Here is a 15,151-nt window from a genome sequence, read left to right on the forward strand (position 1 = left end):
AGAAATGTATTTACAGAGATTCATTTATTTATTATTAGTGCTTCCAGTGGCCATCATGCCAAGCCCTGGACAGAGTCTTTTCCTCTCTGTCCTCTTTATGACATCACCATCTCCAAGGCTACAGCTGGAAGCAATTTCACTCATCTTAAATATATTTTCTTATCTTTATTTTGGCCTCTGATTTTCTTTTTGATAGCTAGACTTCTCATTTGTTTTTCAGTTCCCTGAGCATTCTGTTCCATTTCTCACCAGGTACCAAGCAGATGAGAGTTAGTCATTTCCTCACCACACAGAAAAGAAATTTATTTATTTACAGAAATTTGTCATGGTTCTGGAGACTGGAAATCTGAGATGAGGCTGTCAGCAGGGTTGGGTCCTCATGAGAGCTCCCCTCCCGGCTTGCAGATGGCCGCCTTCTCCCCATGGGCTCGCATGCCTCTCCTCAGTGTGTGCCTGTGGAGAAAGAGCTCTCTCTCTTCCTCCCAATCCTATTGGATTAGGACCCCACTCTTATGACCTCATCTAACCTTAATTACCTCCTATAAGCTTTATCTCCCAAAACTGACATATTGGCTATTAGGGCTTCAAGGTATGGATTGGAGGGTGGGGAGTGGGGTAGGAGTTGGGGACACAATTCAGTCCATAGCAGGAAGCAAGCAGTACTCAATGCTGCCACCTTGTACAAGAGTTTACCACAGCTTTTAGAAAGCTGGCTACTAGATCATTTCCATAGTAAACATTTGGGGACATTCGTGATTACTGTTCATATGAGAAAATTTATTTATTTTTTTCCTACCAAGAAATAACAACTTCAATGAAATAGCCACCTGCAACAAGTCGCTTTTTTCCTTTCTGTCATGCCTCACTCTCAGATGGAGGATTGTGTTATGTCCTGGATCGATCTGTTCAAGTTAATCACCTGAGTTTAGTGCCTGCTTTTTCTACTCAGGGAAGGGGGTGGAGTGACTTAGGTTCCGTTTTTCCTCAGTGTGTCTTGAGGCTTCAGTTGGAAACTCTTTCTTCTCCAGGTTGATGCTACAGAAACCAACACAAAGGGAGTAAATAGTTGACTGACTGCTGCATATATATTAGTCAGACTAAATGAACTTTAGTTTGTGTGTAATAATAAAGGGGATTTATATGTCCTTTCTTCATGAGGAAATTATATTTCTCCCGTTGTGCTGGATGTTAATAACAGTCAGTGGAAATTATTTGGAGATTTTTTTCATACTACATTAGAAACTTTGGTTCTCAAGAATTAAAGTCAGATGGGAACTTTGTTAACATTTTTGATATTCATTAGAATGCTAAATAAGAGGTTATTTTTCAAATGAAATTATGACTTGTTTTTTTAAACAGCATCTACTTCATAAGATACTAATACTCGTAGAGGCCCATGGAGAACGTACAGAAAGGAAGAGACTGTACTTACTTAGCTCACACCCCCCTCAGACATCTCTGTCCTCATATTTAGTTATTAAAGAATATATAAACAACGAAATCCAATTTTGTTTAGGTCAAAAGATGAAGATGACTATTAGCTTATTATCAGTGGCATTACAAAGATTCTTGCAGAAGATACCATGACCCCTACTCCCAGCATCTAAGGGAACACCTGTGCCTTAGAATGAGGGGAATCTCCCTAGAATCTGTGACTTTCCACAGTTCACCGGGGCTCACGCTCCCTTGTCCAAGTTGAGGTAGAAGAAAGCAAGAGGGATACCATCATCTTAGCAGACCGATAGCAAGGGCCCATGCCATAGAAATAAAAACTGCCTTTTTCCTCCTGCTCCCTTTGAGCCAGTTTCCATAAGGTTCATCCCTTCTCGTTTCTACTGACATAATCTGAAGAGTCAGACACTGAGAGCAGAGAAATGCGGTGAGATCTCAGGAGAATCCACTGTAGTACAAGCCTTTGCTGTAATACATTTTCAGTATTTCCAGGCTAGCATTTAGCTTTGTTGATAGAATGTCAGGAGATTGATCCTCTCACTCTCAAATGAGAGAACAATACCGTCAGAAAGCCTGATGGCTCTGGGGGGAGAAAGGAGGCTGGAGGTAGGAACGATGAGGAGGGCACTACATGGAACTGTCCAGGTCAGCACTCATGGAGGCCGAGTGCTTGTGAGCATAGGCTCATGACTTAGGCTGTCTGGCTTCAAAGCCCATCTCTTGCTTTTGGCAATTTTCTTAATCTCTCTGTGAGTTTCCTCATCTATAAAATGGAGCTAATAGATATAGTGGATTGAGGATTAAGTGAAGTAATCTTTGTAAAATATGTAGAATAGTGCTTGGCATGTGGTGGGAGCTCAATAAATGTTATAGGAGACTGAAAACCATACTCTGGGCTTTTGACAACTCCGTGGTTTGGTTTCAAGGAAGTGGATAATCTTGGGACTTCATGGAACTTTGGAGAGAATTAAAGAAACGACTCTTTCAGGTGCACATATTTGGAATTTTCCACACAGTACCTTAGGTGTCTCCACACATGGACATCTACATGACAAAACTTTTAAAATCTGTAAAAACAAGTAGACACGTGTCTCTCCTATCGGCAGTAGGCTATTTTTAGCTTCATAATGCTTTTAGAGTTACGATCTAGAACAATTATTTTATCTGAGAATTGATTGTGTTTCACACAAATCTTCAAATACATCAACATAGGGTAAAAATGTGAAATAAATGTCTAAGAAGCCACCTGTGTCACAAGGCGTATTTGCATCCACTGTACCCTAACGTTTGAATCTAGGTCATCCTTCAGGTAGGCTTCCTGCAGAATTATTTTCGTTTCATAAATCCCATCAAAGCCTTTTTGCTTTAACTGTTCCATGAGTCAGCAGAGTCTTAGGGGTTTTTGAACCTGAGGTGTCTTGGATCTCATTTTAGCTTTAGCGTTTCCACATGTGGTTCTGAATAGGAGGCAATTCCGAAGTGGCGTGCCCGTGTTCCCTAGGCATCCTTCAGAGGACTTGTACCGTCTAAATCTCAGGCTCGCCTGAGTGTTAAATTTGTGAGTTAACCGAGAGATATAGTGGTTTCCATGTCAGAGGTCAAAGGAGATTAGGCAGAAACTGTCGGAAAACCATTTCATTGCTGACAAAGTCGATCACTTTCCAATTCCTCAGAGATAAATGGGAAATATCTCCATGACTCACATGTAAGACCTCCTGGGCACTGATGTGGGACCAATCGATTAATTGGTTGAATTTTGAGCTCAGTCCACGCGCTAACAGTTTTTCAGTTTGATCCGGAACCTGGTAGAAAATGATATGAATGAAATCTTAATAAAGGAAATTTAAAATAACCTATGCTTAAACGCTAGAAAATCTTTTAAAAAATTAAGGCTGAAAATGTATTTTAAATCCCTCTGATCCAAGCTTATTGCTGTTTTAGTCTGATTCTCAAGAAAAAAGTTGTATAATTATCTTTATAAATCATGTATCATGTATCTTTCTTCAGCTACTCAAAGGCTTTTTAAAGTAAGCAAGACATGAACAAATAATAAATTAATTATAGTAATAATAAATCATTAAGTAAATAAAATGATATATGTGACTATAATAACAAATATAACAATAATAAATGAATAATAAATGAATTAATGGTTCTCTAAAAAAGCTCTAAAATGTAGAGTATGGTCCATACTCAATCCTCAACATGCAGAAAAATGGCTATTTGCTGCCATTGTGTTTTCAGGGCCTTCCTGGGCCAGGCGTCACTCAGCACACACTTTGTAAAGACCCATCCAACCCCTGACTGTGCGGAGCACAGAGGGTCACAGAGCTAAAGGAGGCACGTTGCACCCCGAGGCAGTGAGAATTGGCATCTTACCATGAGCACAGCTGTTCCCATAACATTTAAGAAACAAACTAACAGAGGTCTTGTTTGGTTATCTTTCTAGTTACAAAAAAAACTTTAAAATAAAAAATAAAGTACCCCTGAACACCATATGGATTGCCAACTGTTTGGACAAATTTGGAGAAGTGGACACCTCTGCCAAGAGGTCCTTTGTCTTGGGCTGGCCCACAGTGAACTTTGTGGCCACCTTCAGGTAAGACCTACAGCTTTTGTATTCAATGACTCCTTTTCTGACCTCTCATAATGACACTTGTATGTACTTTCCCCCAAAAGGTTTTTATGTGCAAATTGATCATGAACAATGGGAACTATTGGAGTAATTTCCTTTCCTTTTTGGATGAGTGCTTTTTCAAATGGGCTCTAGGAGCTACTTGGGGAGGTGGATGTTCAGGGTACATGGAGTAAGGTTTAAGGCCCCTCTCAACATCCTGCCCCTAATCCCCAGTGAGTAGCTGTGTTTTTAAATCACTGGAATATCTTCCGTGAGCAAGTACTATTAAATAGTCCAAGTCAGTTTGAAAAATTGCTTTTATACTCTCAAATTCATTCCCTTAAAAATAGTATTTAATTATACAAATAAAATTAATCATGTCATCAAATACTGGGTTGCCTGAATTGCTGTGTACATATTGTCTTATTTGGTGTCTATAGAGAGGTGACAATTCAAGACAAAGGTATGGTCCCAGAGTACAAGTTAGTGTTCCGAGACATGTTCTAAGACTGGCACGAGGATGGGGAATGTGGTCCCCCGACCCTGGATATCCTGAGTCTACACTTCTGGGTTCACAGGGGTCCTTTTTTATATTTGAATAGCACTGCCAGCTGCAGGAACGCTCTGAGGTATAATTAACCCTTTTCCTGTTCTGGAAACTGAAACTCAGAGTGGTTAATTGATTTGCCCGTGATGATTTGCCCGTGATCACATAGCTTGCCTCACATAGTTGCAATTATGTGTTTAGATTCCACACCAACTGCTCTCCCACTTTACGATCTATTTCCCATCGCTGTAACACTGCTTGGAAAACAGCAGGGCCCATCAAATGCCCAACGATGAGGAGAGCACAACTGACACGCACATCCACGTCAGTGATAAACGGCTGCTGCTATTTTCATCTGCAATGGCAGTTCTAATATCTTAGTATAAGTATTTTATGTAGTTAATTTTTTCTCCCTTTTTTTAAATTGCAGTTCTTCAGAACTAAAGGAAAAATGGCACTCTTCCCTTCAAAGGTATTTTTTCAGTATACATATTCTAAATCTTTGATCCACAATAAAAGATTGCAGATCTCTTCATGGCAGCACCCTCAAACTATTCTCCCTCTCTCTAGTAGAAGCTGTGTGAGCATCCTCAAATAACTCCTTGTTTAGATTTACCCGGCTGCTACTGCAAAAATGTCCTCTCACTTACATGCATGTTTTGCTTATTTTTGAGGAAGTTCTGCTTGTCACTCTCATCTTCCCCTTCTCTCCAACCTAATGATTGGATCCAATGTTACTCTGAAAACACATGCTCAATTTCCCTAAGTGCAGGTTACTCTACTGAGTGATTCTCAAAGCAGCTGCTACTTCCTACCCTTGAACCCAGGAAGGTGCTGGGCTCTCCAATCAGGCAGGAAAGCTCTGAGGACTGGATCTACTGCCAAATCTCACACGACAGGGGCAACCCGTTATTTTCTGGGTCATGTCTTACTTTCATGAAGTATTTTTGCATATTCTTCCAACTCATAATTTGGTTTTGCCGAGTCTATTTATATGCTTTCAAAAATAACCAAGTAGACTGAAAATATTAGCAGTATAGATTATTTGAAAAGAAGCTAATAGCTAATCCATCCTACTCTATTTTGGGTTATTATTGAATGTGATTAGGTGCATCAATCTAGCCAAAGAGAAGGACCAGCCAGAGAGCATTCCCCTCAAAATCGTCACTGAGGACATTAAGAACTGTGTCTGTGTGAGTATTTTTAAGATCAAAAATTAAATTAAATTCCAAGTTCTTTATTTGGGCAGAATGAAAGAGAAAGGCATAGACATAGACAGAGAGAGATGGAGGTAGAAACAGAGAGAGAGAGAGAGAAAGGGAGAGAGAAGGAAAGAAAAACAGGAAGGGGAGATGAGGGGGAGGGAGGGAGAAAGGAAGAGAGGGGAAGAGAAAGAGAGAATTTAGAAGGTACCAAGTGGAAAACTGTATTTTCCTGTATCCATACTGTGACATAAAACGTGAATCCCAGGTGATATGAAGCAAGAGGAATCTATGATGGCTTCAGTGCTTAAGCATGAAAAGAATATTGCATGGTAAACATTCCTAATGTTTCTCTGGATCCTGCTAATGGTAATTATAGTGGCTTGTTGTAATAAAGTGATTTTCACAACCAGGTATTTCCTATTAGAATGAAACATTTTTTCCAATTGTTGCTACATGCAGAGTGGCCTGGGTTGTTTCCACAGTTTTTTTCTTCCTAGGATGTTTTATTTAGAATAATTGTAAAGTTACAGAAAAGTTGCAAAAATACAAAAGGTATAAAGAACACCCATATACCCTTTAGCTAGATTCACCTATTTGGTTAACATTTTACTCCATTTGCTTTATCATTTATTTTGTTGTCTCTCTCTCCTTCTCCATATTGTGTATGAAGATACCTATTTTTGAGGGTCACACATACGTCGCGGTCCTTTATCCTTAAACACTTGGGTATGTCCTAAGCATAAGGGTATTCCCTTCTATAACACCATACAGTTATCGCCTTTAGTCCATTGAACATTGGTGTGATACTTGAAGCTACCATTCATGTTCCCATTTTGCCGGCTGGCCTCAGTAATGTCCCTCTTCTAGGAGAGAATCTACTGGAGGGTCAGGTATTAAAAATGCGGAGAAGTTTTGAAAAGTCTTTCATTCTGAGGAATGTCAGCACTAATTGAACTGAAAAGGTTGAGACTTTTAAGAGATCAGTATATTTCTACCTTATTTTGTTGATGCCACTGGGGAAAAAAACCATTCACCTCAGTTGTTTCTATAGAATTTGATCTCTGAAACTGTAGTGCAGGAGCTAAGACATTGACCCTGAGGAGCAAATATTCTGGGTGTTTTTCATATCACTTTGTTCTGTTATCTGTTACGGGAGCTCTCGATCACACACGATAGTATGTGAAGGTGGAAAAAGAGGCAGTTTAAGACAGTTATTTCCTGGCCAGTAGGAAAGCCGTGCAAATATTCTGATCTGTTTCTGAGTATCCAAGAGATGCTCTGTTTGAGGAGATAAGACTGGAGTGTTCCCTAGGAAAGCACACAGCCTGCTCTCATTTCACTTAGGGCAGGGGTTGCAGTCAGAATTTTTCATGGAAAATCACCTTTAAATTTTTGAAAATGAACTTTAATTGCATAAACGTTACACAAAACAAACATTTCTAATGTTCTTCATTCATTCCCGAAGATCCAAATTTCCCTCTAATTCTATTTCATTTCACCATGGAGAAACTTTCCTTAGCATTTCTTGTTATGCAGATCTGGTGCCAACAGATTTTCTTAGTTTCTTTTATCTGAAAATGTCTTTATTTCACCTTCACTCTTGAAAGATGTGTTTGCTGGATGTAGAATTTTGCCTGCAATTTTTTTTCTTTCGGCGCTTTAAAGATATTCCGCTGTCTTTTGGTCTTTATGCTTCTGATGAGTTGTCTGTGATCATTCAAACATTAATCATCTGCATATGATCTGTCATTTTTCTTCAGCTGCTTTCAAGATTTTTTCTGATTTTTGGTTTTTAGCAGTGTGGGTATCAGAGCATGGTTTTCCTTGAATATGTTTTTTTGCCAAACAAAATCCTGTTTGGCATTTTCTAAACTTCTTGAGTTTTTAAATTTATGTCTTTATGAATGTAAATTATGTCTAAAGTTTGGGAAATTTTGGTCATTATTTCCTCATTTTTTTTTTCTTCCCCATTTTTTCTCTTCTTTCTTTCTGAGATTCTAGTTACACGTATATCAGACACTTTGATGTTGTCCACAGGCCCCTCAGGTTCTGTTATTTTTTTCAATCTTCTTTTTTCCCCTTTACTCTTCACATTGGATAATTTGTATTATCTACTTTCAAAATCATTTCCTCTTCCATTTGTCATCTTCATTATGCAATTTAGCCTGTGTAGTTTCAATTTTTTTTTCAGATTTCAGATAAAAAATTTCTATTTTTCAATATTTTTAATTTCTATGCTGAGATTCCTATATTTTTGTTTATTATGACCATATTTTCATTTCTATAATTGAGCATAATTGTAATAGCTGTCTTTGGCTAATAATTTCAACGTTTAGATCATCTCAGGGTTGTCCTCAACTCTTGAGAATTGATCACATTTTCCTGGTTCTTCATATATCAAGTAACGCTTTAGTTCTTATGAAAAAAATCACATTTCCATTTTTTTCAAATTATTTGATGAAATAGTTAATTTTTTAAAGGCGTTTGTTTGCAAAGAGCTCTGTCTACTGGAATTTATCTGTTTTGGAGAACAGACAACATGCAGGAAGAAATACACACATCCTTGGAATGACTATTTTGAACATAATATGTTCCTTATGCCAGGAAAAACCGTTATCTTACAGACCAGATAAATTAGGGAGTGATGATTAGCATTTGAAAAGAGATTCTTTTACTTTAAAAAATCTTTCATGGGAGAGTTTTTGATTGTATTGAAGGGACTTCAGACATCTTAAAAACAGCAGCACCCTTACTTCTGGTTAGGTCCCGAGGGAAACCCCATGTTTGAATGCCCCCAGACACGTCAGCACAGGAGGCTCCCAGCATGCCTGCGTCTGGGCCCTCGGAGCTCTACCACTGGGTTCTGAAGCACTTTCTCATAATCCTTAGGGCTACAAGTAGTTGGAAATCAATGAATGCTTTCATTGATAGAAGTCCCATTATAAGCAAGTTTCAGGGCCATCTGTCATATCAAGCAATTGAATTCATACGAAGAAAAATACAATGAAAGGACAAGGAATGAATTACGAAAGGATTCCCTTTGTTTTTAATGTCATCTTCAAGCCTCTGAGTGTCCCCTTATGCTGTCTGTCTTCTTTAAGCACCGTTGATTCAGGACAGGGGCCTTCCTGCCTGATAATACTCCAAAACTATGTGCGCAGTCAGTGTTCTTGGTTACCGTTTTTCTTCTTTTAAAATGTCTTTTGGAGTTCAGAGTTCAATAGATATCTCAGAATCCTATTAATTGCTTTCGGGTACTTTTCTGTAAACTGTCTTCCTATTTTAATGGAGCAGTTTCTCACTGTGAGGTGTGGCAGGGAGCTATTGTGAATACCCTAGTCACTGGCAGAGTTTGGAATGGAACTTGAGTTTCTCAAATTTTCAGTCTAGTTTCCTGGACTCATTGGTTTTATTTAATTTTCTCAACATATCTTGACAATGAAAACTTAGTGACCATCATGCCAGACACAAAGAAAGTACTCACTAAAGAATAGCTTTTAAAAATGCCTTTTATAGCCAGTTCTTCTGATTTTACCAATACCAAGTATGTAATTGCAAAGAAATAAAGCCATATTACAAAAGCACAACTCAGGAAGAGAAAGGGTTCAGCTCCTCCTTTTTAAACCACCCCCCCCTCCATTACAGAAATAGCCTCAAGGTGCTGAGGACCAGCCCACGGGCCTGCCCGGAATTCTCAGTCTTTCTCCTTCTTGCTTAAGCTGTTATGTTTTTTGTGCCACAAATCCTTTCAGAGAAATGTTTGATTTACTGAAATGCTTCCTACTAGCCTCATGTTATACAAAGGAATGAAAGTAAATGGTATTTAGGGGTTCGTGCTCTGCATGTGCTGTGCTGTGTCACTACCTGAAAATGAGCTTGCCTTTAGAAAACGGATAGTAATTTGACAAAAATTATTTAAATTTTTCAAATTTAAATTATAGCAATTTTTCACATTTATTTTTTACAGTCTGTAACTGTAACAGTGACCAATTCGGATACAGTGAATAACATTATCAACATGTCACTACCAATGCTTGGAATAACTGTAAGTTACCTGCAAACTATTTTTACTTAAAAACCAACTTTAATTTTTGAGATTTGTGTGTGTGTGTGTGTGTTTGCGTAATGCACCACCCATCATGACAACTGATTATTATGGATTTCAAAGCCATATTTTGTCCCCCTTCAAATTTGGAAATTGAAGGCAGCAAAGCTATATTATTAACCTATATATGGTTGCTATTCTTGTATTCCCATTTTAAATTTTGTGCAAATGGAAAGTAATAGCATAATGAAATTGGGCTATAATTTTAGAGTGCTAATGGCAAAATGCATTTTTATTGTATGTATTTTATACATGGACAATCACATAAGATTCTAAATATTTCCTCCTCCACTGGACTGTTCCTTCTGTATATTCTTTCCTGATTCCTCCCCTCCCATCGCCATTTGCCCTGGTTGTCATTCAAGGACTCAATCTCAGTATGATGAACCCTAAATAAGATGTTTTCTTGTGAACTTTGATATAAAGACCACCTGGCTACAGGCTCCACCCCATTGATGCAGACCCTGAGGATGAGTTGGCTAATGCCCTTTGTGAATTGGTAAAGGAGGAGACAAGTTCTGAATGAGACCACGAATCCGGGGGCGTTTGTGTCCACATCACTTTCATCCTGTTCTGCTTTTAAGTGTCTGCTCTTTGATACTTTGATGGAGCTGGTGTGAGCTGTTGAAATTCTTTTTGGTGAGAGATACATACGTTTGAGGACAAGGTTGTGTCAGGGAAAAGAGAGGGAGAGTGACATGCAGATGGACAGAAAACAAGGAAGCACTTGTAAAGCACGGCTCCTCAAATAAAATTCTCTGGAAATGTAAAAATGCCCTGCTACAGTGACAGGGCGTAATTACAAGACTTGTATTTAAAATTTGCCTAACCCAATGGTATAATAAAGCCTCTTAAAAGCAAAGGGCAACCAGAATTTTCCATAAGGAGCCAATGATTTCTGTACAAACAGAATTAATAATAATACATTTTAAATGAATTGGAATTTATATGCATGAGTAAAGCACACTTCTGCATTGATTTCTAACCTAGAAGATGTGTACACTCTGAATAACAATTAAACCTTGGAAGAGAGTGAGTGTTTTTAGGGATGAGGTTAGGGAGATTGATTAATGATATAGCTCATTTTATTTCATGATTTTAATTTTCCTTAGCGTAAAGTGATCAATCTCACTAGACAAAAAAATTTCTATTTTAATGAAGAGTTGGGCTTATTTGGCTATATATGTATGCCTGATTGAAGAGATTCCAACACAGTGTTTCCAATCCCTACCTTAAAAGAAAAGGTTTTTATTAGCTCTCATTTCCTATTTGCAACACAATTTTGAGCAGATTTAGCTGTGCAGGCACGTGTGTGTGCCTGTGTATGTGTGTGTGATGGCTGCCATAGCTGGGACTCTCCTTCAGAAGGGCTAGACTGATTTTTAATCGGGAGTCAAGGGCAAGCACGGTACCTATCAATCACCAACAATTCCGTTTCAAACATTTTTTGCTTTATCCTCTCTTGGAGAACTCTTTAAAATAATTCAGCTGTCTTTATAATTTCGACTTGTTCGTTCCGAGTAGGCTTTACAGCATTACTGGCAATGATTCTGCTGGGAGTGGCTGTGCTCTGCATCTGACCTGTTCTCTCGGTTACAGTTCTTGTGGCTTCTTTCCCGCGTCTGCACCAGAGTCAGTGCGCTGACTTCACTGGGCCATCTCCTCAAGGCCTCCTGGGCTTCCGCCTCCTTTAGCTCAGGGTTGCTGAGCCATCGAGGCCTTTCAAGCTTTACTTTCATGGAACAGTCATGGCAGGGTGTGTGGCTCTCTGGACAGCATGCTTGTCTGGGCAGGGACATTTGAAGGCAAAAGCCAACATTCTCCAAGGAGTCTGGAGATAGCAGAAGGCAGGACTCTCAAGATTAGACTTTTCCTCCTTAATAAAGGGGGCATAACTGTGATTTCTTTTGCTATCGGCCATGCCCAAATTGAGGGGCTGACTGCATTGTGGTTCCATAGATCCTTGGCCTTCATCAACAGGGACAAGAATCAGGGAGGGTCTATTGGAGGCTGTGAGAGGGATAAGGGGTTACTGAAATCGGCGCCATTGACTCCAAAAAACTGTAGCCACCCCCATTGACCAAATAGCATTTATACTGGCCCCAATTTTTTCTTTTTGGAAGCAGAAATGCTAAGGAACTGGTACCTGATGTGAAAGATTTAGTGTGACACATAGTTCTTTTTGTTTCCAAGGGCTCTGAGAAAGATTACCAGCTGTGGGTCAGTTCCGGCAAGAAAGAGGCCCCATGCCCACTCACTGGTAAGTGTCTGGGAACATCTCAGAGGGGGCTGATTGGGTAGAAAACTGTAACTCTGAAGTCTCCAAGGAACGGTTGCTCAGTCTCAAGCTCCAAGACCCTTAAAAGTGAAAATCTTATGCAATATTCCTTCCTACATTTATTAAATAATTACTAAGCACTTACTCTATCCCAGGCACTGATAACATCTCTTCATTCCACGGCTTATGGTCTAGTTTGTGGGAAATGTGAGTTTTTCTTCTTTACTTTTTTACTTGACAAGCAGAGCTGTCTTGAAAAACTTATACATACTTACTTCCTCAGGTATGATGGCAACCTGGATTGGAATTTCTTTTCCCATCTATTTATTTTTTTATATTCCAGTCTTGAATTCCTCTGTTCCAGTTCCTAACTACTAAGTAGCCTCTATTTTGTGAGAATCTTAAAAAATCCAGCCATACCTCTGAATCCAAGTACAAATATTTATTTAATACTTGCTCTGTGTCTGAAACTTTTCTCAGCATCATAAGGAAGATGAGATAATCGCAGTTAACTCCTCACGTCTTCACTGACTAAACCACCGGTACTTTGCTGTTTCTCAGGCCGAGTTTTCTAGCATTGTTCTTGAGGTCATTGATAAATCGATTACACCTCTCCTAAAATCGTTATTAGAGCAAGTGAGCTAAAAGAATAATAATAAATCTTGGATCACCAAATTTGTTCAGTGCGGAAAATAGAGGGACTAAGACAAGGGAAGGGACAGGCTCTGTCGCAGACCTGGCAGGAGGTCTTCTCAGCCTTCACGGAATTGAAGAGAGTGAGGACCTTGCTCTGGATAAGCTTGGGCTGAAGGGAGTGTTGTGGCTGGTTTGATCTTCTATCCAGACCACTAACACTGTCTCCCTGTCGGCAATAAGGCTGTTTTGCTTTCTTCTCATTCATGTGTTCACTGCAAGAGCACTTTGAATTCCTTCAAGAATTTTTCTTTTGTGTTCATGACTTGGCTAACTCTCTGGTGCCAGAGGACTAGCTCTCAGCCGCCTCAGCTTTCGACATGGCTTCCTCAGGAAGCTTAATCATTTCTCACTTTTCATTTAAGGTGAGAGGTGTGTGACTCTTCCTCTCATTGAACACTTAGAGGCCATTGTAGGGTTACTAGCTGGCCTAATTTCCATATTGTCATGTCTCAGGGAACAGGGAGGCCTGAGGATATGGAGAGAGAGGGGAATGTCAGGTCAGTGGAGAGGCCAGAACACACACACATTTATCCATTAAGGTCTCCATCTTAGATGGGCAGTGTTCATAGTGCCCCAAAACAATTACAATAGTACCATCAAAGACACTGATCACAGATCACCATAACAACTATAATAATCATGAAAAAGACTGGAATATTGCAAGAACTATCAAAATATGACACAGCGACATAAAGCGAGCAAACACCGTTGGAAACATGGTGCTGATTGATTTGCTTGACATAGGGTTGCCGGAAGTTCTCAATTTGTAAAAAGTGCAGTATCTGTGAAATGCAATTAAGGGAAGCACAATAAAACTAGGCATGCCTGTATTCTTCAAGAATGAAATCCGCACCACACTGTTGGGGAAAAGTGCAATTCTCCACAGAGAACTCTATGGAGAGGAAGCAATTTAAAGCATGGAAGAGCAAAACAAATCACATGGCAGGCAACTCCCGGTGATGTTGGGGGCAGTTTTCCACTCTGTAAACTCTGTTTTGCACTTTGCTTCTGGGTTTCCAACACCGTGCAGCCTTCCCTCTGATGGCTGCCTGGCAGGGCCCTGGGAGGGTGGGCAGCTGTGGGAGGGCAGCTGAAGGCACAGAGCCCTGCTGCTCTTGAGGAGTCCTTGTCTTTAGAACTGACAAAAGGAAACAAAAAATCTGTGTTAAAATGACATTACGAGTGAGACAACAGTGATCACAGCAATTCTGAACATATATGGTCCAATTCTTTAAAAACCATTGACCACCAATGTTTATTAATATATTTTCCTTGATCCTTATAAATCTGTGTGAGGGTAAGCATTTAAAAGGATGAATGTCAGGCTCAGAGAGGTCAAGTAATTTGCCTCAGATGTACAGATCTAGCTAGTGTCAAGGCAGAAACTAGAAGGCATTAAATATTCTCGGAGGGAAACACAGCAAAAGTCAACATTGTGCAATGCACTTACGGATCTATGCATTCCAAAGAAAGCAACGTGGTTAAAAATCTTTTTCTCTTTCCTTTTTAAACTCTTTTGCTTGGGCACCTGCTTTTTGCAAGGTGTCGCCCGTGAGGGTGCACGTGGCGCTCGCTCGGGAGCACAGCCTTCTTCATCCAGAAGCTGCGGGAGAATGGCAGCACACACTGGTGTGGCCCACACGCTCACAGTAAGGAGGTTTGATCCTAATCCATCACCATCATCCTGATGCATAGTTAGATTTTTCTCTGTACAGGACATGAGCATCCCTACATAATTAAAATGAGCCATCGTCCAGCCACTGGGCTCCTGCCACAGGGACCAGAGGGCTCCACATTCCAGGAGTCCCCAGAAATGCAAGGCCAATTCATCCTGAAGCCAAGGCACCCAGCCAGAAACCAGCAGAGGAAAGGTGAGCCCCTCCCCTCCGGCAAGCGCCTTCTCTTGGCTCATGTCTCCACTTCCCAAACGCGTGACACAGAGCTGATTTTCCATGTGTGGGTGGAGGGCCCGTGTGGACAGGAACCCAGTACCCGCCCAGAATCAAGCTTAGAGAAACTCCAAAGGTCTGAAATCAAGACCCAGCTCAATTCTAGGAAGGTTTTTTTTCTTTTTTAATTCTTCTAGGTAGACAGTTGCTCCCTTCTCTGTATCCCCAGAGCACTGTTGCCATATAGTTCTGTGTCTGCACATCCATGTGTCTTCTCAGAGCATGTGCTTCTACAACCCGAGAACGTGCCTTCCCAATCTCAGGGATTTGTCCAGTATCTCGGTCTGTCACGGGAGGGGACC

The 15,151-nt window shown here is 40.1% G+C and overlaps 1 protein-coding gene across 3 annotated transcripts in view; it reads left to right on the forward strand.

The window, feature by feature from the left end:
* The window catches only part of LOC138922904 (rho GTPase-activating protein 20-like), a 97,059-nt gene that overhangs the window by 52,005 nt on the left and 29,903 nt on the right, over positions 1–15,151 (forward strand). For 2 of the 3 annotated variants that reach the window (XM_070259337.1, XM_070259336.1), the window contains exons 5-10: positions 3,902–4,051; positions 5,047–5,088; positions 5,725–5,809; positions 9,789–9,866; positions 12,120–12,186; positions 14,616–14,771. In XM_070259337.1, coding sequence (XP_070115438.1) covers positions 3,902–4,051; positions 5,047–5,088; positions 5,725–5,809; positions 9,789–9,866; positions 12,120–12,186; positions 14,616–14,771 — 578 coding nt within the window. The remainder of the gene's footprint in view (positions 1–3,901; positions 4,052–5,046; positions 5,089–5,724; positions 5,810–9,788; positions 9,867–12,119; positions 12,187–14,615; positions 14,772–15,151) is intronic. The other variant, XM_070259338.1, reaches the window with a different exon arrangement.

This window comes from Equus caballus, unplaced genomic scaffold, assembly GCF_041296265.1.
Source record: "Equus caballus isolate H_3958 breed thoroughbred unplaced genomic scaffold, TB-T2T haplotype1-0000016, whole genome shotgun sequence".
NCBI classification, from domain to species: Eukaryota; Metazoa; Chordata; class Mammalia; order Perissodactyla; family Equidae; genus Equus; species Equus caballus.